This window comes from Gekko japonicus, unplaced genomic scaffold, assembly GCF_001447785.1.
Source record: "Gekko japonicus isolate JY-2015 unplaced genomic scaffold, Gekko_japonicus_V1.1 scaffold2979, whole genome shotgun sequence".
Taxonomy (NCBI): domain Eukaryota; kingdom Metazoa; phylum Chordata; class Lepidosauria; order Squamata; family Gekkonidae; genus Gekko; species Gekko japonicus.
This window is the reverse complement of record NW_015164286.1, coordinates 148,537-174,116: the sequence shown is the minus strand read 5'-3', so window position 1 is coordinate 174,116 and position 25,580 is coordinate 148,537. Positions and strand designations below refer to the sequence as shown.

The 25,580-nt window shown below is 48.9% G+C and overlaps 1 protein-coding gene and 1 long non-coding RNA gene across 2 annotated transcripts in view; both read left to right on the top strand.

Moving 5' to 3' along the window:
- LOC107108349 (zinc finger protein 729-like) overlaps positions 1-25,580 on the top strand; it is a gene marked incomplete at its 5' end in the record, with an annotated part of 66,608 nt that overhangs the window by 22,803 nt on the left and 18,225 nt on the right. The window contains one exon of the mRNA XM_015408776.1: positions 14,748-15,995. Coding sequence (XP_015264262.1) covers positions 14,748-15,995 — 1,248 coding nt within the window. The remainder of the gene's footprint in view (positions 1-14,747; positions 15,996-25,580) is intronic.
- On the top strand, positions 2,130-7,300 carry LOC107108350. The gene is made up of 3 exons (XR_001482437.1): positions 2,130-2,167; positions 4,384-4,437; positions 7,251-7,300. It is a non-coding gene; the product is annotated as an uncharacterized LOC107108350 (long non-coding RNA).

Sequence of the window (25,580 nt, the reverse complement as noted above, 5' to 3'; positions counted from 1 at the left end):
TTCTTTCTCTCTCCCCCTCTTTCATTCTTTCTTTCTCCCTCTCTCTCTCTCTCTCTCTCTCTCTCTCTCTCTCTCTCTCTCTCTTAGACAAATAAATATCACTGGACAAATAAATATCATTGTCAATATCTGTTTTGTTTTTGGCAGTCATTTAATGTTAATAAAAAGCAGATTTGCATATTTTTAGAATAAAAGCATGTGTGTAATATTTGTCCATGTCTTGCGACTCTCAAGCATCTGACGTTTATTCTATGTGGCTCTTTACGTTGAGCAAGTTTGGCCACCCCTGAATCTCGTCCAACCCCCTGCACAACACAGGAAATTGACACCTGCTTCCCCCCCACCCCCCCAGTGGTCCTTGCTCTCTGCCTAGCGGAAGGCAAAAAGACCTCCAGGATCCCTGAGACAATCTGGTCTGGTGGGAAATTACCTCATACTCATAAAAAGAAAAGGAAAAGATGAATGAGGGAGACTCGTCTTAGCTGCAGTATGTGTGAAAAGGATCTAGGGGTCTTAGTAGAACCATAGTCTGAACAGGAGTCACCAATGTAATGCGGTACTAAAGAGGCAAATGCGATTTTAAGCTGCATCAACAGATCAGTGTCCAGGTCATGCAAAGCAATGGCATCGCTTTACTCTGCTCTGGTTTTGCCTCACCTAGAGTACGGTGTTCAGTTTTGGGCCCCACAACTATAGAAGGATATAGACAAGAAGAAGAAGAAGAAGAGATTGGATTTATACCCCGCCCTTCACTTGGATTCTCGGAGCAGCTTACAAACTCCTTTCCCTTCCCCTTCCCACAACAGACACCCTGTGAGGTAGGTGAGGCTGAGAGAACTCTGACAGAAACTGCTCTTTCAAGAACAACTCTGACAGAACTATGGCTTGTCCAAGGTCATCCAGCAGGTGCAAGTGGAGGAGTGGGGGAATCAAACCCGGTTCTCCCAGATTAGAGTCCGCGCACTTAACCACGACACCAAACTGGACAAGCTGGAACGTGTCCAGAGGAGGGCAACCAAGATGGTGAGGGATCTGGAGACCAAGTTTGGTAGAGTGGTTAAGAGCAGCGGAGTCTGATCTGAAGAACCGAGTTTGATTCCCCGCTCCTCCGCAGGCAGGCAGCTGGGTGACCTTGGGTCAGCCAAAGTTCTCTCAGAGCCATTCTGTCAAGAGCAATTTCTGTCAGAGCTCTCTCAGCCCCACACACGTCACAGGGTGTCTGTTGTGGGGAGAGGAAGAGGAGGTGATTTTAAGCCACTCTGAAACTCAGAATGAAGGGTGGGGTATAAATCCCTTCCTTCCCGTTCCTTCGTCCCCCCCCTCCAGCGTTCTGGGTCTTGGCCGGGGGGGGGGGGTCTTTCCAGGAGGTCTTCTGGGGTTCAAAGGGGAAACATGTCTACATGCGGCAGAAACTTTGACATATGTGCGTGGGGGGGGTTATGTGTACGTGTGTGTCTGAACTCTTTCTGTCAGACACCTTTCAGCCCTCTTAGAAATGGCAGCCCTGAACAGCAAACTCTAGCTCCTTCTACACACCCGTGCAGCTGTACGGAATGTGCCGGGTGTGGCACCCAAAGAGTTGCCTCTGGACTGCCAAAGATGGGCGGTGGTGTGGAGCGTGCCCAGATGTCGCCTGGTCCAGGCAGCCCGATTTCCCCTCCCCTGCCTCTGGGCATGTTCAGTGCGGCTGCCTTGGGGTGCAGAAGGAGCGGAGCGTTCCTCAAGCGGCTCTCCTCACTGCTGGGCCTTCCAGGTGTTCCTGAGGGCAGAGGATGGGCTGGAAGCATTGCGGAGTGGGGGCGCGCACGTGGGCAGGTACCTTGCACATCTGAACAAGGGTTGCACTCGGGGTCCGTGTAGCTAGGAGAAGAACCCTTCCTCTCAGCCTCTCTGCCAGGGTACTGACAGCCCGCTTTTCTTTGCCCTGCCACTTTCCAGGGACCTCGTGGTTTGCTTGACCCCAAAGGCCCCCCAGGAATCAAAGGCCCACCAGTAAGTCCCGGGGAGGGGATCTGCCGTCTCCCAGAGCTGCAACCCCCCCCCCCCTAGTTCTGCCATCCCCCAGAGCTCCACCCCCCCCCCCCCTAGTTCTGCCACAGAACCTCTGCCTGTGTCTCTGCAGGGCGAGTGTGGCGTGGATGGGGCAGGTGGGCCGAAGGGGAACCTGGTGAGTATCTGTTTTGTACGGGGGCGGGAAGGGGAAAGGTTTGGCTTGCCAGACTTGTGATTTTTCATTACCCTTCGTCAAAGAGATTTCTGCATTGTAGAAACAAAGTGAAGGACCCCTGAAGCTCATCTGCCTTCTAAAAAAGTAATCGTGTTTGTATCTTCTTCTTTAAAAAAAAAAAAAGGACGAGTGTTGATAGTCCTGTCCTCTGCTTGAGGCTGGTTATTCTGGGACTGATCTGATACCCAAATCTTGGCTTCAAAATCTCCATAAGGAAGATTTTCTTGACTTCCCTGGGGTCAGGCTGCTGTGGAGGACTCAGGAAGGGTCCCCCCCCCACCAACATTTCACAGAAAAACCTCTTCTGAAAGTCCAGGGTCTCTGTGCGGATGGCAGGCCATGGCAAACCACCTCTGAATGTCGCTTGCCTTGAAAAGCCTACGGTGTCATCATAAGTCAGCTGTGACTTGACAACACTTTCCGCCACAAAGAAGCAAATGTACACATACCTCTGGGCATGGGCAGAGTGCCCTTCCATTACTCCTCAGTAGCCACAACCCGACTTCTGAGATTAGAGAGCATGGTTTCCAGCCTGGAGCAAGTTTGGTGCATTGGTACCTTCCCAGCTGTGGGAAGTTCTCCTGGCAGGTCTCTCCGTACCACAAGAGGAAGCCAGCAGGGCCAGCGGTGTGGTGGCCCCAGGCCTCTGACTTTCACCGAAGCCCCAGCCTGGAGGCATTTCAGGAAACTGGAGGACAAAAGACTTCCCAGATCCCGTTTTTCTGGCCTTGACGGTTTCCTTTTAGGCTGTCTTGCGTTGCTTGGTTGTTTCGCCTTAACTGGTTTGCCCTAACTGCCCTCTGAGAAGGACACCGCTGGTCCCTCCAGCAGCTTTATGAGTTTATGTTTTGTTTTTTCCAACCAGGGGCCACCAGGGGAGCCAGCCCCCCCGGTCAGCAGGGAACATAGGAGAACATAAGAGACGCCAATGTTGGATCAGGCCAAAGGCCCATCCAGTCCAACACTCTGTCACACAGTGGCCAGAAATACCAGGTGCCATCAGGAGGTCCAGCAGTGGGGCCAGGACACTAGAAGCCCTCCCACTGTTGACCCCACCACCAAGCACCAAGAAGACAGAGCATCACTTGCCCCAGAGGCCCTATCTATACCTTGTGGCTAATACCCACTGATGGACCTCTGCTCCATATGCTTATCTAATTCCCTCTTGAAGCCGTCCATGCTTGTAGCTGCCACCACTTCCTGTGGCAGTGAATTCCATACCAGGGACTAAGGTAAGAGGGGACTTTGGACGCAGGTGAGCCCCGCTGGGTCAGAACAAAGGGGGTCCATCTACGTCAGTCTCCTGTTTCCCGCAGTGTCTGGCCAGATGCCTCCAACATTTCTCTGGAGCTCGAAGGGAGCAGCCCCCACCTCCCTTTTCATGGTCCCCAACGTCTGGTCTCGAGAGACAGACTGCCTCTGAACATGGAGGCTCCACTACGCCTGGGTAACGGCTACTGATAGAGGCTCATACCAGGAATTGGCCCTTCCTAAGAACGAAAGAACCAGTTTGGCGTAGTGGTTAAGTGCGCGGACTCTAATCTGGGAGAACCGGGTTTGATTCCCCACTCCCTCCACTTGCGCCTGCTGATGTGACCTTGGGTCAGTCACAAGCTCTGGCACTGCTGTCCTTGAAAAAGAGCAGTTCCTGTCAAGAGTTCTCTCAGCCCCACCCACCTCACAGGGTATCTGTTGTGGGGAGGGGAAGGGAAAGGAGTTTGTAAGCCGCTCCGAGACGCCAAGTGAAGGGTGGGGTATAAATCCAATCTCTTCTCTTCAAAGAGATGCCAGGGATTGACCGGGGAACCTCGGCCATGCAAAGCCGGGGGTGTGTGTGGCTCTTTCACTTCACAGTGGTATTCGTTCTGTTTGTGCCTGAAGGGGGTCTTCTGGGGTCCTCGGGGGGGGTTGGGGTCTAGGGGATTGGGGTATTGGAAGAGTGCGGGGATCTCAAGATTTGGGATCCTGGAAGTTGAGTGGGACCATATGACGTTGAGTCTTCCTCTGGGTTTCTTTCTAGGCTCTGCCAGGACCACAAGGCGCTATGGGGCCTCCGGGGGGAAAGGAGGTGTGTCCTACCCCACTGCTGTGGGGGGAAGTGCTGGTTAGGGTGCCAAGCCACGGCTGGCCTGACATGTTTCTCCTCTCCCTCTCAGGGCCCCAGAGGGAAACCCGGCCTCCTCGTGATGCCAGGCTTGGATGGACCCCCTGTAAGTACCCCCTCCCTGCAGTCTCTCATGCCCATCTCCTTCTCCACACAGCAGGAGTGTTTGAGAGAAAGGTGTTAGCAGGCACCTTACACAGGAAGGGAGTAGTTCTCTGTGCCCTAGCAGCCACTTTGAACAGGAAGTGCTCAGGCTTTCTCTGGCCTAGCAGCCACTTTGAACAGAAAGTGCTCAGCCTTTCTCTGGCCTAGCAGCCATTTTAAACAGGAAGAGCTCAGGCTTCCTCTGGCCTAGCAGCCATTTTGAACAGGAAGAGCTCAGCCTTTCTCTGGCCTAGCAGCCATTTTGAACAGGAAGTGCTCAGGCTTCCTCTGGCCTTGCAGCCATTTTGAACAGGAAGGGCTCAGGCTTCCTCTGGCCTAGCAGCCATTTTGAACAGGAAGGGCTCAGGCTTTCTCTGGCCTAGCAGCCATTTTAAACAGGAAGAGCTCAGGCTTTCTCTGGCCTAGCAGCCACTTTGAACAGGAAGGGCTCAGGCTTCCTCTGGCCTAGCAGCCACTTTGAACAGGAAGTGCTCAGCCTTTCTCTAGCCTGGCAGCCATTTTAAACAGGAAGTACTCAGGCTTCCTCTGGCCTAGCAGCCACTTTGAACAGGAAGTGCTCAGGCTAGGGTTGCCAAATCAAAACTCCCTACCCGCGGGGGATCGTCTTGCCGGTCCGGGAGCCGCTTTGGAATGCGCGCACGTGCCGCCAGGACGTCACCGGAAGTGACGTCACACGCTGGGCGGGGCCACACCATTTGAGGGGAAAACAAAGAGTTTTCCCCTCAGATGGCAGCCATTTGAGGGGAAAACAAAGAGTTTTCCCCTCAAATGGCGTGGCCCCGCCCCCAGCGTGCAACGTCACTTCCGGGTGACGCGCACGCTGGGGCGGAGTTCCCCCCGGGCCCGGATTCCCCCGCGTCGGGTGACGGGCCTCCGGGGCGGGGGGAATTCCACCCTACCGGGGGGGTTGGCAGCCCTAGCTCAGGCTGTCTCTGGACTAGCAGCCACTTTGAACAGGAAGTGCTCAGTCTTTTTCTGGCCAGCAGCCATTTTAAACAGAAAGTGCTCAGGCTTTTTCTGGCCTAGCAGCCACTTTGAAAATGAAGTGCTCAGCCTTTCTCTGGCCTAGCAGCCATTTTGAACAGGAAGGACTCTGGTTGCCTACAGATGCCATTTCCCAGCCAAATTCAAGTCCACATTCAATAAACCAATGTTCAGATATTGATTCTCTTGTCTCAGGGCCCCTCTGGAAAAGAGGGTCACCTTGGAAGCAAAGGAAACCAGGTAAGAATCCGGCTTGGAAAGCATTTTCTGAAGGCGGGGTATAAATCCAATCTCCTCCTCCTCCTCCTCTTCTTCTTCTTCTGCGGGGATTCTTTGGAACTCAGGGCCATGTGAAGAACAACCACCACAGTTCAGTGTGGCGAGGCCATGCCACGGCTCTTGCCCCCTGATGCCCTTGGCATCCACGCGACCACATTCCCTCCAAAACAGCCAGAGAGGAGAAGGCACAGTGTGGAGCAGTGTGGTGTGGGTCAAACTGACTTTCCTGACATGGAGCAAGACACACACGACCACACATCCATGTTCCCAACAACATTCACTCTGGAGAATGATAGCTTTATTGAGACATTGACAGGATCCAGACTAGACACTGGTTGCCTTAGAACTGAGGTTAAAGGCGCGAATGCAACAGATACACAAGGTTCAAACAGGGGCCCTAAAGTCCCAGGACCAATCACCTGCTGTTATTCCACCCGCCAAAAGCAATGGCTAACTACCCCCCCTATGCCATCCCCCCCCATATGTAAGATGAAGCCGAGCTGTGAAAGCTGAGTACCAAGGACATATGGGTTCTCAGAGGCACTAAGGATGCAAGCTACTTCAAAGCGGCCTGGAAAACTGAAAGCATTTCAGTTTCTCACTCTCCCCCACCTTCCCCTCGGTTGCTATGACAAACAAGCCATAAAATGCAGAGCAAGTTTGACACAGGGTCTCGGGCAGAGATAGGTCTTTCACACCAAAGAATACCTGCTCCTTTCATTAGAACATAAGAAGAACCTTGATTTTGCCTCCTGGCTCTGAGATTCAGAGGTTGAATACCTCTAAATGTGGAGGTTCCCCTCGGTCACCATGGCTAGTAGCCACCAATAAGAAGAAGAGAGAAGAAGAGGATATATACCCCGCCCTTCACTACCCAAAGGCGTCTCAGAGCAGCTTACAAACTCCTTTTCCTTCCCCTCCCCACAACAGACACCCTGTGAGGTAGGTCGGGCTGAGAGAGCTCTGACAGAAACTGCACTTTTTCAAGGACAGCTCTTATCAGAACTACGGCTTGCCCAAGGTCATCCAGCAGGTGCAAGTGGAGGAGTGGGGAATCAAACCCGGTTCTCCCAGATTAGAGGCCACGCACTTAACCACTACACCACACTGGCTCTCGATGAATCTATCTAATCCGCTTTTCAAGCTGTTTATTTTTTGTGGCCCTCACAACATCCTCTGGCAGCGAATTCCATATTTTAATCGCTTTCTGTCTGTCCTGACTTAATTGCCCATCAGCTTCACTGGATCCTTAAAGGGCCAAACAGAGACACGTAACTTCCCCAAAGAACCAAGGAAGCACATCTAAGATAGCTGGATTTTATAATATGGCAAAATGATCTTAAACCTGGTCTACAAAACACAGGAAGCACTTTTGTTCTGGTCCAGCAAGGGCAGTCTCACTATGAAGGTTTGTGATCTTCTGTGGTGTATTTCCATTCTTTTTAGTTTTACTTTTGACACACTGCTTTCTGTCTCTCTCCGTCCCCTCAGGAAGGAGCCTCCCATCATAGCCAAGCAAATAAAGACATCTTTGCACAGACACAGGTGACCCAAGAGAAGGGGAAGGAGATGGAAGCGCAGGACCCAGAAGGACCTGGAACTGGCAAGAGAGCAAGGAGAGGCCCCCATCCCATACAACCTGGGAGTGCTGTTGAATTCTGGGAAAGAGCTGTGCCAGAGGTCCTGGCTAAAGACACTGTGACCTCAGAGGTACACTGTCAACACTTCTGGGAGTTCTGCTACCATGAGGCCGATGGGCCCCGAGAAGTTTGCAGCCAGCTCCATGGACTCTGCAGCCAGTGGCTGGAGCCGGAGAGGCACACCAAGAAGCAGATCCTGGACCTGGTGATCCTGGAGCAGTTCCTGAGTATTCTGCCCCAGGAAATGCAGGGCTGGGTCAGAGAGTGCGGGCCAGAGACTAGTTCCCAGGCGGTGGCCCTGGCAGAAGGTTTCCTCCTGAGTCAGGCAGAGGAGAAGAGGCAGGTGAGGGAATTTCCATGTCCAGTTCAAGCAATGATATCTGGCTTTATCCTAACCTAAGTGTCTATGAGAGATATTTGTCCAAGTGTTACAGTCTCCTTCAGCAGCCTCTTCTACCAGACAATTTCAGATCCCTCCAGAGACCTCACCCAGTCTGCTGATGGAAGGGTGCAAAGTCTGGGAGTGGGGCAGGATCCATTCCTTGGTCTCTTTTCCACTCCATCTCTTACCCCTCTCCCTCGCTGCTGTTTCAGATGTGGGCACCATCCCTGAAGATAGAAGTAACCTTCCCTGAAGCAGAAGGAAGTTCCTTGGAGCAAGAGCAGAGGGCGCAGGCCATGAAGCGTGTCCAAGATGTCCTGTCCTGTGGTAAGAACTCTTTGTGCCTGGATACAATTGGGGCACCCAGTGAATTTGATGGGTAGAGAGTGCAGGTCACGGGGGGGGGGGAATTAAACAATTCTTCCTGCAACAAAGAGTTTATTTGTGGAACTCAGTGTCCGCTAATTGTGATGCCTTTCAAAGGGGATTGGACAAATTCCTGGAGGACAATTCCTCCCATTAATTAAAAGAGTCATCTCTCTCCCGCCTTCCCTAAGGTAGACAGATCTCGGCAGAACTATTCAACTTGGTGAATAAAGGGAGTCTCCACCTTCTGGGGCAGCAGAGCTCTGAAAAACCCTTCCTGGGGGCCAATGAGGATGGAAACATTTGGCTTCTGTGCCCGTGCTTCTAGGGGCATCTGGCGGGCCGCTTTGGGAAACAGGATGCTGGAATACGGACGGTGGGCTTTGCCCAGGAGCTTTGGGGAGGGCCTTTGGGGTGGGGTCTGGGGCAGATGTGGAGTCATGCTGATGTTGCGTCTGGCTGAAAACCTGGCCATGAAGTGAGCCTGCCAAGAGGCACTCTGAAAAATCATTAATATGACCCTCGAGTCTTCAGATGCGCTCAAGTCATGTCTGGTCTGAATGTGACGGTGACGTGTCATGCAGCGTCATTTCCATCTCTCTCTTCACCCTCCCTCAAACCTGCCACACACTTGACAGAAGTCTGAAATATGTTGGCAGCATGTAGAGTCCCTGAGGCTCCTGGTACCTGGTCCTTCTCTTCTGCCTCTCCCAGTATTTTGTAAAAAGTGTTAAGATGTGTTGAGTGTACACAGAACAATGCGGTGAACGAAGCAGGGAACAAACAAGCAAATAGAATAGAAAGTCGTGGGAATATCCCTTCCTTCCTCCTTTGTCTCAGGAACAGGCAGTGGAGAGATGCTGTTGAGCCGTCATCTTTTCAGAGGTGTGGAAACGGCGGCTGCCCCTCCCGTCCAGGTAGGGGATCTGAGTGGGTGACGGCCTGGGTTCCCCCTCCTTTCTCGGAAGGGGGGGCTTTTGCTCTTGCAGCCTCTACAAGGTGTCTGGGCGAAAGAGGCTCTGAACGCCACTCCCTTTACCCCATGCCAAGCCATACATCCTGTACCCTCCCAGTCTACTCCCTTCCAGGGTGCAGTCTCTGCCTGGCGTGATCTCTGAGGAGGGATTTTCTGCTTTTTCTTTCAGGGCCCGTTTTCCTTCGAGGAGGTGGCCGTGTATTTCACCGATGCAGAGTGGGCCTTGCTGGATCCGGACCAAAGAGCCCTCTACCGGGAAGTCATGCTGGAGAATTACGGGAATGTGGCCTTTCTGGGTAAGTGTCTTTCATGGGCAGCAAAGGTGCGAATTGCTGCCATTGTGGTGACGCACGTATCTACTGTCCGGCTGTTTGCCCAGAAGCAACTGAGGGCAGTGTTGTGGCCATCACCCAAACCAGAGAAAGTGTCCCAGCCTGAAGCGAAGGTGGGATGAGAGGCCCTCAGAAAGACTCCAGAAGGGTCCAAACCCTCCTTTCTCTGTTTCCAGCCTTTGGCAACAAACCCCTTTCCCTGGATGGGATTACAAACATCTGCTCTGACATTGATCTGGAAATAATCTGTCCCCCTTCTGCTGTTTGGGATTGTGGGCTTTAATCTTGACCATGTTTCTGCCCTTCCAGGATAATTTTTTGGATTTCTGTCCTTTCTATATAAGAGTTACCTCCCCCTCCCCCAACTATCTCTCTGTCTCTGTGTGAAAGAAGCCAGAATTATAAGAGAGGCCATGGTGGAGACCAATGCTCCCTCTAAGCTGTGGAGTCTTGTGAGCAGAAATTCTGCTTTGTGAGCAAGTGGCATTAAAGTTGTGAGCGATCGATTTGGCTACTGCATAAATTAGTTTGCTCTAGATCCCTCCTTCCTGAGCTGAGACAAAGCTGTGTGAGCCGGTGGCTAAAAAACTGAGCTAGCTCACACTCACTCAGTTTAGAGGGAACACTGGTGGAGACGGACAACAGCCTTGCATTCAGGAAAAAGTCTGGAGAGTTCTTCAAGAGGCTCTCCAGAGAGGATTTCCTTCCCAAGTGAGTTGGATGAGAGTGGGGATCCTTCACAGTTATCTTAAGGGAACAGTCAAGGAATACCCATGGGACGTTTCTGCCTCAGAGTTTAGTACAATTATGATGCCTGCTGGGTAAGGCGGAAGGCAGACCTTCTGGGGCTAGAGGATCAGAAGCTCCCTCTGGGCAAGAGTTCAGCTGTGGCTCTGGAAAGGCTGTGGCATCCTTAAATCCTGGATATTCTGGGGAAAGGCAAGGGGGTGGTTAAGGTCAGCCAAGCTGGACAAGGCCAAAGGGCTGTGAATCCTTTCCTACTGGAGTCACATATAGACCTTTGGACCTTACCTGCCCTCCCAGGTGCTCAATGTTGCAGAATTAGGGCTGAATTGAGCCTCAGTCCTCAGCTAAAATGCTGCAAAACCTCTGATACACCTGTGGTACTTTAATTTCTATAGTAATTAGCTAGGTATGTGCCAAAAAAAACAACCACCGGTAAACCAGACCCGAAAAATATTGGCAAATGCTGAATTTCCCCAGTAAAGTACGGTAAGGTATTCGGACTGGGGCTATATTTGGTATTCCCAAATATATTCGGGTCTGATTTACACTACCAGAGGGAAAGGAGGCATGTTAAAATGCCTTCTTTCCCTCTGGTAGCCCCTACAGATTTCCCTGTCAATTTCACTCCCCACCAGTCAGCTGGGAGTGAAATTGACTAGGGAAAGCCTCAGCTCTCTGCCTTCCCTTCTCTAGCTGACAGTTTGTAGCTGGAGAAAAGGAGGCAGGGAACCTAGGCATGTTTAAAATGCCTTTATTTCCCTCCTCAAAAGCGGAGAGGCTCAGGGAAAGGAAAGGGCATGTTTGCGTGCCTGCCCTCTATTTTCCCAGCCTGCCCACTTTGGCAGGCAGGCCGGCCGCAGAGACCGAGGACTGGCATGCAAACGTGCCTGAGTTCCCTACATGATCTTCTCCAGGTGCCCTGCACCTGATCTGTATTTGGCTTATATAATACCCGAAAAATACTGACAAGGTATTTTTCGGGTATTTTTACACTTCGGCTATAGCCGAATGCACACCCCTAGTTGAAACTTTGGTCCTGTTCCCAGGAAGCTTCAGAACTCTGCTGAATGCTGTGGTCGTCACTGTACACCACTTTGACTCATGTGACTTTCACCTTCTGGGGATGTTCATACTTTGCAGCAGTCAGAAGTCACTATCAGATTCTAAGTAGATAGAGTATCAGAAACCAGCTTCCTCGACTCATGAGTCACCCTGGCTTAACACAGCTTTCCTTGACATTCCTTACTCCACAGACAGAATGAAAGGGGCTCACCTTGTTGTGCACGTCAAATGCTCATCACAGACTTAACTGACAGTTACATTAGCTTCGATGGGTGAAAAAGAGTACTTAAATGTCTGAATTAGTTTTGTTCAAAGTTGTTCTGATCAACCAACCTGCCATGGTGAGTCTTGGAAGAACAACCAAGGATATCCTTTATAAACTTATGTGCACTATTTATGTATTGGGGTTGTGTTGAAATATTCTATGTTGACTATTGAAATCCTACCAAAAACTTTGGCTCACTCAGAATGCAGTTTGCTTTAAAACTTTGGTTCAGTTTGGCTGCGGTCTGCTCTTGTTTAAGAATGTTGTCTTTTAAGTCTCCTCAGCTCACACAGCTGTGCTAGGGAGAGCAAACATCCGTGCACCTGCAAGGTAACATGTTCCCTCTCTGGCTTTGGCGTTCCTCGTGAATATTTCAAAGTCCTGTGGGAAGGGACTGGTGCTGTGAAACTGCAGGTCACGGCACCTGTTCTTCTGACATGACCAGAGACCAATCAGAGACCAATGAAATCGTCCTTTCCTTGATTGGCCTTCTTGTATCTAGAAGACATTGCTTTGAACCTTGATTGGTGCACAGGCCTAGCGACCACTGAGGGTTCCGGCGATAAATAACCTGCTTTAACATCCTTTTGGGGGGCATGGTGGTGTTGCATGTGAAGCTGATTTGTAACTCTGTCTTGCTCACCTTTCGGCCATCTTGGGAGTTCTGGCTGCTGAAGCCAACCAGCCTGACGCTTGGGACTCCGGAGACGGAGTACATTTGGACCCAGAACTGAATGGCTGACATCTTGCCTTTGAGAACCGAGGTTGTAGAAGGGTTTAGCAAGTTTGTTAATCTTTAGCTTTCTTGTTTTCCTTCACAGTACTGTTTTAAGTAATTCTGCACCTTTTAATAAATATATCTTGTGCACTTAAAAAAACATATATTTTATTTACCACCTTTTGGTTTCTGTCTCCATTGCTGCAATGAGTTATCTGGTGCCTAAGACAGTTGGGTACTACCTCTAGAATAACCTGTGGGTCTCCTGCTGTGAGCCAACCTCGCAGGGAGGATTCCCTAGCTAAGCCCGGTAAGGTCAGGAGGGTGTCCTTTGGTTCTTGACTGGAGGAACACAAAAGGACGGGTGGTAGTACTACCTGGTTAAAGGTATGCAGGTGCCTTTAACCCCCCTTTGTAATTGTAGCTAGCCACCCTCTTAGCGAAGGTGATCTCCAGCCTGAATTGGGCAGGATTCGGAGGGAGGCTCTCTTTGGCAAAGAGTGTGTAATGGGATAAATACAGTTTTGGTTTAGAACAACTCTCTCTCTCTCCCTCTCTGGATAAAATTGGGAAGCCAGCGCCTCTCCCTTCTCAAAATGAACAGTGGGAATGAGAGTACATGAAACGGTTCCTGCACCCCTCTTTCCCCCAACACTAAACTTACCTGCCCTCCCAGTTGCTAAATGTAGTCGGGTAAAACAACTCGCCCCTTACCTGTCTAGCCCCAGCCTAGCCATGATAATCCACGCAACGGTCACCTCTAGACTTGATTACTGTAACTTGCACTACGCTGGGCTGCCCTTGAGGCTGATCTGGAAGTTACAGATTGTCCAGAATCCAGCGGCTCGGATCCTTACAGGGACACCAGTAACTGCACTTACGCAACCTGTGCTTCGCCAGCTGCACTGCTTCAAAGTTGAGTACTGGGTCAGGTTCTAGGTTTTGGTCTTGACCTTTAAGGCCCTGAAGAGTCAGGGACTAAAGTACCTATGGGACCTCCTCTGCTGGTATGTCCCCCGGAGAGCATCACGCTCCAGTGACCAACATCTGTTGGAAGTCCTTGGCCCAAAAAGTGTCCGGCTGTCTTCAACCAACTTGGAGGAACTATCTGTTGTTTAACATCTGAGTACTATGGATTTGCTACAATTTAGCAGGGTTTGCAGGGCAGAGATATTCTGCGAAACATACGGTTGAGGACAAGTGACTGTTTCTTCACCATTTAACAGTTTTTAACCATTTGATTCACAATCTGTTTTCACCCCTGTTCCCCCATTGCTCATGTAAATTGGGGGCCAGAATTGTATGATGGCGCCACACGGTTATTAGGCTTTAGGATTGTATCTTAAACTGTTTAGGCCCCGGTCACACGGGCCGGAAAATGTGGGAGGGGGGAAGCGTGGCTGTTTGCCCCAGAGCAAAATAACGCGCGGCCGCCCAATCACACGTCCCATCGAGGTCCCGTGGTTAGGGCGTGAGGTGCCGAACACACGGCTATCCTGCAGCACGGCAAAGAAGCGGCGCTGCGCGATCACACCAGCAATCGCCAGGCGCCGCTTCCGTAGCAAACGGGAATATTTTTTTTCTCATCAAAAGGTGAGCATGCGCATGATCGTTTGTGTGCATCCTGTGAAGACTTAAAAAAAAACTAACTGCTTTGCGACAGGCCTAGGACGGGACGCGATCAGACGCCCGCCCTTGCCCCGCGTTTTCCAGAAACTAGTAGATCCTAAGTACTAGTTTTTTACTCTGTATCTTTGGCACGAAGCCACGGGTTATCCATGGGTGCACTACACTTCCCAGATGTTGTGGTGTGATCGTGCCCAGAAAATTCACCTATCATCTGTATCTTTAGCGCCACAAATACTCCGTGTGAACGGGGCCTTAATAGGTTTTATGTGTTTTATATGACTTTGATGTGTACTGCCCTGAGGTCGTTCGCGAGAAGGGCGCTAAACAAAAGAAATAAATAAGTAAAAGGTCTCTCTTTATTCCAGCAGAGAACGATCAGAGACATGAGAAGAGTGAGGAACTTCATCCGCAATTTCCAGATAAAGTTAATGATGAAGATTTACAAGGAAATGTCAGTAATCAAAGTAGAACTATGAGAAAGAAAGGCGGCTGTTTGGTTGAGAAGAGAGATGGAAGACAGCATAATGTACAGTTTCCAAAGCACAATACATTGAAGACAAGTAAATCTGTTCCGTGTGGAAAGTACATCAAATATAGGTCACAGCTTCTTGGGAAACTAAGAATACAAAGAGAAGAGAAACCTTTTGAAAACACAGAGTATGGGAAGAACTTCAGTCTGAGTGACAACCTTCAACATCATCAAGGAACCCACAAAGGGGGGGAACCTTTCGACGGTGCGGAGTGTGAAAAGAGATTTAGTACCAGTGGCAATCTTCAACACCATCAGAGAACCCATACAGGGGAGAAACGTTTTGAATGCTCAGAGTGTGGAAAGAGATTCAGTTGGAGTGGCCTTCTTAAACGACATCAGAGAAGCCACACAGGGGAGAAACCTTTTGAATGCACACAGTGTGGAAAGAAATTCAGCACCAGTGGAAATCTTCAGCAGCATCAGAGAACCCACACAGGGGAGAAACCTTTTGAATGCTCGGAGTGTGGAAAGAGATTCAGTCGGAGTACCTTTCTTCAAGTGCATCAGAGAATCCACACAAGGGAGAAACCTTTTGAATGCTCAGAGTGTGGAAGGAGATTCACTCACAGTAGCACTTTTCAACTGCATCAAAGAACCCACACGGGGGAGAAACCTTTTGAATGCTCAGAGTGTGGAAAGAGATTTACTCACAGGCGCACACTTCAAGTGCATCAAAGAACCCACACAGGAGAGAAACCTTTTGAATGCTCAGAGTGTGGAAAGAGATTTACTCACAGGCGCACACTTCAAGTGCATCAAAGAACCCACACAGGAGAGAAACCTTTTGAATGCTCAGAGTGTGGAAAGAGATTTACTCACAGGCGCACACTTCAAGTGCATCAAAGAACCCACACAGGAGAGAAACCTTTTGAATGCTCAGAGTGTGGAAAGAGATTTACTCACAGGCGCACACTTCAAGTGCATCAAAGAACCCACACAGGAGAGAAACCTTTTGAATGCTCAGAGTGCGGAAAGAGATTCAGTTCGAATGGAAATCTTCAAAAGCATCAAAGAACCCATGTAGGGGAGAAACCTTTTGAATGTTCAGAGTGTGGAAAGGGATTCAATCAGAGTAGCCATCTTCATCTGCATCGAAGAACCCACACAGGGGAGAAACCTTTTGAATGCTCAGAGTGCAAAAAGAGATTCAGTCACAATGGTAGTCTTCAGCGTCATCAAAGAACCCACACAGGAGAGAAACCTTTTGAATGCTCAGAGTGCGGAAGGAGATTCAGTATGAGCAGCATTCTTCAAAACCATCTCAGTACCCACAGAGGGGAGAAACCTTTTGAATGCTTAGAGTGTGGAAAGAGATTCACTCGGAGTGGCAGTCTTCAGTGTCATCAAAGAACCCACACAGGGGAGAAACCGTTTGAATGCTCAGAGTGTGGAAAGAGATTCAGTCAGAGTGCTGGTCTTCAATATCATCAAAGAACTCACACAGGGGAGAAACCTTTTGAATGCTCAGAGTGTGGAAAGAGATTCAGTCAGAGTAGCCATCTTCATCTGCATCGAAGGACCCACAGGGGGGAGAAACCTTTTGAATGCTCAGAGTGTGGAAAGAGATTCAGTCAGATTGGCAGTCTTCAGCGGCATCAAAGAAACCCACACAGGGGAGAAACTTTTTGAATGCTCAGAGCGTGGAAAGAGATTGAGTTGGAGTAGCACTTTTCATAAACACCTAAGAACCCACAGAAGGAGAAACCAGGCAACCGCTTAGCCTGTGAAAAGAGCACTTCTCTTAGTTCACTGATAAAAGACAACCACCGACCACATAAAACATTGAAACAACATAGACGGTTTTAAAAAACTTTAATCTACACAGAAATCTAACCCTAACTCGGAAAAAATGTTATCAATGCTCAAACTACAGAAGGCTGTATTTGAAGCCCTCAGATAGATCCCTGAAGTAAGAAAGCAATGATGAGCTCTGTCAGCTGAAGTACATTCAAGATAGTAGGAGGGATTAAGTCTTTGGGGTGGGTGGGGGGCTTCTTCAAAGAGTTGTGTTTGATAGGTGCGGAAATCTCAGGACATGTGGGATGCACCTCATTTTTCCCTTCCCCACTCTTTTATATTTCCGATTCCAATAGTTCCGCCTCTTTTCATGCTTCTTCCTCCCCTTTTCATGTTGGTCTGAAGGAGCAGAACAAAGTCTGAGTCCAGTGGCACCTTTAGACCACCAAAGTTTTATTCTGGTCATAAGCTTCCATGTGCACGCTCATACCAAGAATTGTTGGTCTTCAAGGTGCCAGTGGACTCAAACGTTGTTCTCTGTACATGGGTCTTCTTCAAAATCAGTTCAGAAACTCCAGCGGGTGCAGATTGCCACAGCACAGTTTTTTTATCCAGTAGATGGATCATGCATATTCTTCCCACTCTAAAGTTGCACCGCTGGCTGCCCATCAGTGACTGGGCTCAATTTAAAATGTTGGCTGTTACACAGAAAATCCTTCATGGCCTGGGCAACTTGCCAATGGTCAAAATCAACAACTGCTCATACACCTGTTGGGTCTGTTATGGCCCCCCACCTTCTGGAGTGGCCTGTCTGAGGAAGTCAGGAATGCTCCCTCTCTCCTGGCGTTCCACAAACTGTGCAAAACTGAATGATTCAAGAGAGGTTGTCTACCCAGGCAAGAGAGTTGCACCCTATTCAATGACTCATAAATTTGCTTACATAAAGTGTTAGGGAAAGGTGTCAAACCTACACCCCATGGGCCAGAACTGGCCTGCCTAGGGCTTTCATACAGCCCGTGGCTCTCTTCTCTCCGCTCCCTCCCCGGCTGGTCCGAGCTGCCCCTGAGTTCAGCTTTACAGCTTGCCTGGTCTCATTTTCACCTGCTTCTTCTGTGCCCAGCCAGAAGCTCCTCTGGGCCTGTACAGGTATTTGCCCACCCAAGCCAGTCCAGGAATGGGAAGGAATTCTGTACTTTTCATTACATTAAGCAACAAACCACGAGATGGTCTATACCCTCTCTGGTTTCCAGAACAATATGCCACCAGAACCTCTTTTCACTAGTCCCTGCCTTTCCTAAGGGAGAGATTCAGCCCTTAGTTGGCATCTGGGACAGAACACATTAGCAACTCATTCCAGAGATGCACACTGTTTACCAAGGTAGCGTATGGGGTGAGCGTTTAGGCCACAGGATTTAGCCTTGGAATTCAGTTACAACATCATACACAATTTAGTGATAAGAGAGATCTTTATTCAATACAGAGCTTAGCATACAGACTACCAGAGATTACAAAAATAACAAAGGCTAGGGCTGTTTGCCTTAACTAAACATTAATGATTCATAGTTACCAAGTCAGAACATCCACAGTCCCGGATAGTCCAAGTACCAAGGGATTTTGAGTAGAAATCCCATCCTTGCACCCATGTGCTCCAGTTCACAAAGCAACTCTTTGTCTCTCAAGAGGCAGCATTTCCAGGTGCCATTAAACAGATAATGACAAGAGGAGAAAGGGAGAGCTAAGCAAGCAAAGAGAAGAGCTAAGCTACTACTCCCAGGGGGACCAAAACAATTATACCCCAATCTAATCGCAATCAGCTGTGGCTATCAGCCAATCACGAGTGGAAAGGGGTGTGTGGCCAATAGCTGCAACACAGGAATGGCTAGAAGTTTGGAGCCCCGCCTGCAGTCAAGTGACCCCAAACTCCAGCTACTTCATGGTCTACGTGACTAGTCGCATGTGGGCCAGAAAGTGGTGCCATGAGGTCTGGCGTTTGGCATGAAAGTGTGAAAGAATGTGGGTTTATGGCAGGGCTATTTAGGCCATGTGGCCCCCACCATTTGGCTTGCAACAGGAAACAAGACACAGCATGTTGTCAAAAGACATCACTGGAGAAGGCATGTGGATATAGAAAGCAGAAAGCAATTTTTCTATACAGGACCCACGCTGTCTTCTTCCCCAACAGCCGCCCATTTCCTGTCCTCGGAGAAGTCTGTGTGTGGTTGCAAGAGACCTCCCCACTGCAGACTGATCCTTGGGCCAGCTTCTCCTGGCTGTTGTTTAAGCCACTAGGCGGGAGAAGCCTCCCAGCTGGGTCTGCATGGGGTGTGTGAGAGACCTCGATGCCAGACGCAGATCCTGGGGCCAGCTCGTCTTGTGTCTCGGAGACCAAGGGAACAAGCAAGCAAGCCATGCTAAAGAGAAGCTGCCGGACCCGAAGTGGGTTAAGAGTGTTGGCTGGAGTAGGATCGGGGGGGAATAAAACCTGGGAAGAGGAAAGGGTGTGGGCTTCAGGATGGTGGGAGGATGGCTTCTCCAGTTACAGTTCTGCAGCAGTGAGGAGAACAAAGTCAGTCCTCCCCCCCCCCCAGTCTAAGCATTGAGGTTTGAGTGCGGTGCCTTTGCAAGTCTTTGCCAGTAGCTTGTTCGCAAGTGAGGTGTGTGTGCAGCGCTAAGCAGGTGAGGAAGAAGCTTTCTCCAGTAAATAAGACTCTGAACCATGGAGGCTTAGAGAAAGGGGAGAATATGGGGGGAGGTAGTTCCCTTTGGCTGACAGAAAGATGGGGGAGAACCTGCTGTTCTACTGATGTGTGTAAGCTGATGTACTGCTTTGGAGAACTACCCTCCTTCCTCTTGCCTCTGTCGCAGAATTAGGCCTGGATTGAGCCTCAGTCTGCGGCTAAAACTCTGCAAAACCTCTGGTACACTGATAGAATTGTAGAGGAGACCTAATGAACAAAATCTAGTGATTATTGCTTGCAGGGGTCATTTCATAGAAAAAGAGGTGCAGGAGCTCATTAGCATAACTCATTAGCATAACTTATTTGCATATGCCACACACCCTGACATCACCGGAAGTGTGTCAGAAGGCACCACTCACTGCTCAGGCTCCACTGGACTCTTTGATTGCTAGCTATTGGGGGGGGGGGAGCGCGCAGATCTGCCCTCACAGAGGAGGGAGAGCTTGTGCCTGAAGAAACTAATCTGGGAGAACCGGACTCTAATCTGGGAGAACCGGGTTTGATTCCGCACTCCTCCACTTGCACCTGGCTGGATGATCTTGGGCAAGCCGTAGTTCTGATAAGAGCTGTACTTGAAAAAAGAGCAGTTTCTGTCAGAGCTCTCTCAGCCCCACCTACCTCACAGAGTGTCTGTTGTGGGGAGGGGAAGGGAAAGTTGTTTGTAAGCCGCTCTGAGACACCTTTGGGTAGTGAAGGGCGGGGTATAAATCCAATCTCCTCCTCCTCTTTACTGCCGGAGCTCCGCTCCTATGTGCTCCTGCAGGAAATGACCCCTGATTGCTTGTATTTCAGAGGTCTTCGGGAAAAGACATTGGCATTTCCTGAAACAGTTGGCAAACCAGTTAATACCAAGCAGAATTGTAAAAACAGCTCTTATATCCTATTTAATTGTCACAGAAGGAATTTCTTAATGAACAGGTGTCCCAGCATCAAAAGAACATCAGTAAACTATTAATGAGGATGGAACAATCCATCACAACCTGTCAAAAGTTGAAGATTTATGTTTAGGCTTTCTGCTTGGTCTCAGAAGCTCATTACTGCTTATGAGTTTTAGTATTTTTTATAAGGAAGATGAAGCTAACCTTTTCTTCTTTAAGTTTAAAATCCTTCTTTAAGTGTAAAATATATATATGCCTTTCCAGCAGCTCTCATTATTTTACAGTAAATACACTATTTGCTTGCATGGAAAGATGCTTCCAAGAGCTAATGACCAGGTGTGTAGTTATCTCAAAGTCCAGCCAGAAACAGTAGATATTAATCACAAATCTTTTGACAGTTAAAAAAGCCACTTAAAACTGCAGAAGTATGTTATACAAGGAGGACCCCTACTTGCTAAAACAAAATGGCACATTTTTGCAAAACTAGAAAATTTAATTTAGATTTAATATCTTTTTTAAAACTCTATAAAAATCCCCATATGGATTAAAATAAAGGATAACAGGTGATTTCAAGGTATCTATAAAATCTTTTGGAATATCATTATGTTCTTTTAATGTTCATATTTTATACGTGTGTTATAATTGGAATAGCCCACAGAAATGTTATTAAAGTGCTTTTTATATACGTATATACATGTATTGATATAAAGGTACCATATTATAACCATAATACTCCTGTACACAGTATGAAATGGTTGACTCTGGCAATGCTGTGGATATAGTGTATTTAGATTTTAGTAAAGCATTTGACAAAATTTCTCATGATATCCTTGAGGATAAGCTGCTTAAATGCGGACTGGATGGTGCAACCGTTGGATGGATTCATGGTTGGTTGAAAAATCGTTCCCAACAAGTGCTCGTAAATGGCTCTGCGTCTACGTGAAGTCTCGAGAGGAGTGCCGCAGGGCTCAGTCCTAGGTCCGGTGTTGTTCAATGTTTTTATCAATGACCTGGAGGAAGACATAGAGGAGATGCTTATCAAATTTGCAGATGACACAAAGCTGGGTGGGATTGCTAATTCTGAAGAAGACAGAGTCAGGATTCAAAATGATCTAGATAGGCTGGAACAGTGGGCTGAGACAAATACAATGAATTTCAATAGAGATATGTGCAAAGTCCTACACTTAGGTACAAAAAAACCAAAGGCACACGTATAGAATGGGAGGGACTTGGCTTGACAGCAGCACATGTGAAAGGGATCTGGGTGTTCTGGTTGATCACAAGCTAAATATGAGCCTGCACTGCAATGTGGCTGTGAAGAAAGCTAATGCAAGCATTGTGTCCAGATCACGGGAGGTAGTACCGCTCTGTTCTTCTATGGTCAGGCCTCACCTGGAGTACTGTGTCCAGTTTTGGGCCCCACATTTTAGGAAGGATGTTGACAAGTTCAAGTGTATCCAGAAGAGGGCAACCAGGATGGTGAGAGGGTTGGAATCCAAGTCTTACGAGGAAAGGCTGAAAGAGTTGGGTATGTTTAGCCTGGGAAAGAGAAGGCTTAGAGGGGACATAATTGCAATCTTCACACATGTTCAGCGTGTGGTCTACTAAGGCCCCTAGATCCTTTGCGCACATACTACTGCCCAGAAAAGCCACCCCCATCCTATAATGATGCATTTGATTTTTCCTACCTAAATGCAGAACTTTACATTTATCCCCATCGAAATTCATTTTATTTGTTTTAGCCCAGTTCTCCAGCCTATCGAGATCATCTTGTATCCTGAAAGAAGCAGAATAACACCTGAGCTCACTGTCCCACAACGACCCACCCCTGTGAGCCCAGAGCATCCCTTCGTCTTCAGGAAAGACTCTCAATCTGTTCGTCAGGCCCCAGGAGGATTGCACAAACCTTGAGGGGAAAGATGGGGAGCCTGTGATGAACTGCAGAATCTCCACTCCCTCAACCTGACCAGTTCCCTCCCACACAGTGTGGGGTGTGTGTGTGTCACAAACAGCTGAAAAAGAGCATTCAGCTGTCTCTCCCAGTGGCCTTTGTGATCCTTCTGCCCTCTCAGGCCTCCTGCCAGGGAAGAAGGATGGCTGGCTGGCCACACAGCCTGATGGAGGAGAGCCCCTCTCCTCAAAGGAAAGGCGGTACAGACCTTCTCTGAGGGAAGGGCTTCTAACGACGAATGGAGATCTGAGTTTGATGGGCCAGCTAGAGCACAGCCCCCACCAGTGTCCCCTCTAAGATGAGTTAGTGTGAGCCAGCCCACAGATTTTTAGCCTCCAGCTCACACATTTTTGTCTTAGCTCAGGAAGGAGGGCTCCGGAGCAAACTAAATTTATGCAGCAGCCAGATCGCTCGCTCCCAACTTTAATGCCAGGAGCTCGCAAACCAGAATTTTTGCTCACATGACTCCACAGCTTAGAGGGAACATTGGCCCCCACCCCAAGAGGCCTGAGTTGAGAAGCTTGTGGTGGACTGGAACTTGACTTCTCAGATAGCTCCGTGCCCTTTAGAAAAATAGAACTCTCTGGCCTGTGAGGGCTGTTCCCTATCACAGCTTAGGCTATTTCTTCCCACTCTATGCTGCTTCCATCTTCACAAGCCAGAGTACATAGAGGGCTGGGGAGACGGGCTGACCATCAGCCCACAGGTATGGCCGCAGATCACCCATGTTAGGGTTGCTCGTGCCCTGAGCTGCATGGCCCGCCCCGCCTAGCCTGATCTCATCTGATCTGGGAAGCTCAACAGGATGAGCCCTGGTTAGTGCTTAAACGGGAGACCAGCAAAGAGGTCCAAGGATGCGGCTCAGAGGCAGGCAATGGCAAACCTACTTTGTTCATCTCTTGTCTTGGGAACCCCATTGTAAGCATGCCGACCCCCCTGTCTCCCAAGGGGGGTCATTTCAACCAGCTGTCGGTTAACACCACCATAAGGAAGGCCAGATAATGAAACTGAAGCTCAAATCCTTTGGCCACCCAATGAGAAGGGAGCACTCACTGGAGAAGACCCTGATGCTGGGAAAGACTGAAGGTCAAAGAAGACGGGGACGGCAAAGGATGAGATGGTTAGACTGTCATCGATGCAACGAACATGAAGTTGAGCAAGCTTCAGAGGACAGCAGAAGACAGGAGGGCCTGGCGGGATCTGGTCCATGGGGTCACAGAAGAGTCGGACTCGACTGTGCGACTGAACAACAACAAAGGATTGCTGTGGAGTTACAGTGCTGGAATGTGTGGGCTGTGCACTTGCGCCTCACCACCCTGCTTTCCCCTGTTCCCTTGTTATCTGGTTTTGGCCTTGAGCGCCTGGTTCACCTGGCTCCGCTCCTTAACAGCCTCCCGCCCTTGCCTAGTCCGTTCGCTTTTCCCCGCGCTTACAGGCGTTTGCTTATTGGCTTCTACTGATCAGGGGGTCTTGTATGATTGAGGTATAACTGTTTTACCCGCACATTTTGGGTTATTCCTGACACACGAGTTCATGGAGTGTCCTTTACTCTGATCAATAAACTGAACCTACTTAAGGTCCTGTGTGTTGGTGCTGAGTTCTTGGAATACCTGACACCAGCAATGGACATCGTAGGGGTGCCCCAGGAGTCCAAATACCAGGCATCTTGATATGTGGACACAAAGACAGACACAAAAAAAAAGGGGGGGGGAATTGAACCTAAAACCTAGAATTCAGAACCTAAAAAGGTTAGTCAAGAATGGAAGAGGGCCAACTCTAAAAATCTAATTATGAAACACACAAAAATATACATGTATTTATTAAACACAAATTAAAATCACAAATACGGGCCCATTCATACCTCATATACAAATATAAAAATACAAAGGCTGATAAAATAGACCTAATGCGTTTCAGCCTACACAGGCCTTCCTCAGAGGTCTAATGCAAATAGAACATGTTGGCTAATCATACATATACAAAATATGAGATAAAGACCAGAAAACAAATGTTCCAAAGTTTAACTACTGGGCAAAAATACAAATGAAACCTCCAGTGCAATCACATGTCCAGTAGTACTTCTCTCTGGTCAACTATACATTCTCCTGAGATTGTATAGCCAAATGTTCCCACTGAAATATTCCTTAAGTTAAAAGCAGTGTTGCTCAAAAAAGTGTTGGACCTATATAGTAGATTCAGGATTATACAATCCTTAAAGGATGATGTAAGGCCTGAGGTAGGAAAATATGGGAATATGGGAATAGCCTTTTTTCCTTACTGTCTTATTATACTGAGTACAGGATTATTGTCTCTGGGCGTCTGTATGACGGGGTGGTGGTGGTGATGAAGATAAAACTGGTTCATGAACTATAAAAAGTGAGGCAATTCTGTGGTCCTGGATTGTACGTCAAGCACACAAATGCTCCCATAATTTCAGATCAAGGTATCTGAGAAGCCAGGATGTGGATCCTGTGGATTCCGAGATGCCTTTGGAGATTCACAGGGAGTCTCCAGTATGTGAGTGGTGTGGTTGTTAGTGTGTGCAGAGTTTAAATCTCCACTTTGCCACAAAGCACGTGATGTGCCCTTGGTCCAGTCACACACTCAGGCTGGGTTGTGGGGGGAAAGAGAGAGGGGGGGAGCGGAGGAGGTATTCCCTTTCATACATGAAGTATTTCCGCAAATTGTCTCAGTGAAGGAGTTCATGACATCTCCCCTCTCACAGGGTCCTCTTTCTTTGACCGAGAGTCAGAGTATTATGAGTGAATAAAACTTCTTCAGATACAGTGAAACAGAATGTCCTCAGCCACATATATAGGTAGAAAGGGTTGGTTTAGTACCATTCCATATAGCAGTGGTGGCAAACCTATGGCACGGGTGCCAGAGGTGGCACTCAGAGCCCTCTCTGTGGGCACGCGTGCCATTGCCCCAGCCAGGCCCAGACCATCATTAAAGTGTGGAATTCTCTGCCAAATAATTTTAAGTAAATGAAAGCATTTGGGATTGCTTTCCTTACTTTGTTTGGATCATCTTAAGTTAATGTATGAGTTTTTTTCTAAAGTAAAACCTGAGTATTCAGGTTAAATTGCCGTGTTGGCACTTTGCGATAAATAAGTGGGGTTTGGGTGGCAGTTTGGGCACTCGGTCTCTAAAAGGTTTGCCATCACTGCCATATAGGTAGAAAGGGTTGGTTTTTGTAATGTATCCAGGCTGACATGTCTGGACTTGCCCGGACTGGCCAGGCACAAACCTCACTAGCTTCATGCCAAAAGACAATGGGCCAGTAGGATCGTAGCCAGGTTCAATGAAAGGGCTCGGTCCCCAGCTGGGAGGCCAATAGGTCTCTCGGTTACTGTAAATAGCCTATGGGGAGTGGGGTGTGTGTTTAGGTGTGCTTGGTGGCGGGTTTTCTGAACTAAGCCGGCCTGCCAGCCGGTCAGTTGTCTTTGTTCCTGACTAAATAAAGGTATGCTTAGCTGAAATCACTCTCCCGTGGTCTGCATACTTTTCAGTTTTGTAGCCAGGAAGGGCTGGTTAGAGTCAAGGGGCAGAAGGAACTGGGGATCAGCGTAGCTGAGATTGGACTGAAGCAGGGCAGACCTAAGCAGTTAAAGCGACAATTCAAAACAGCAACAGAATAGTTTAAAAAGAAAAGAAAAGCCAAGTAGCAACCAACAAGAGCCGCCAGATCCCACAAATCCCCCCACCCTTTTCCCTCCAGGCCTCTCCTGTTCGCTCCTCCCAAGGAACGGACCCCCCCCCTTCCACGGAAGTCTCACCACCCCCACCCCAGATCACGTGCTGGGGAGTGCGGCGAATCGCATGGCTCTTCCCTACGCGTGTCTCCCCCCCCCTTGCGCCCGAATCT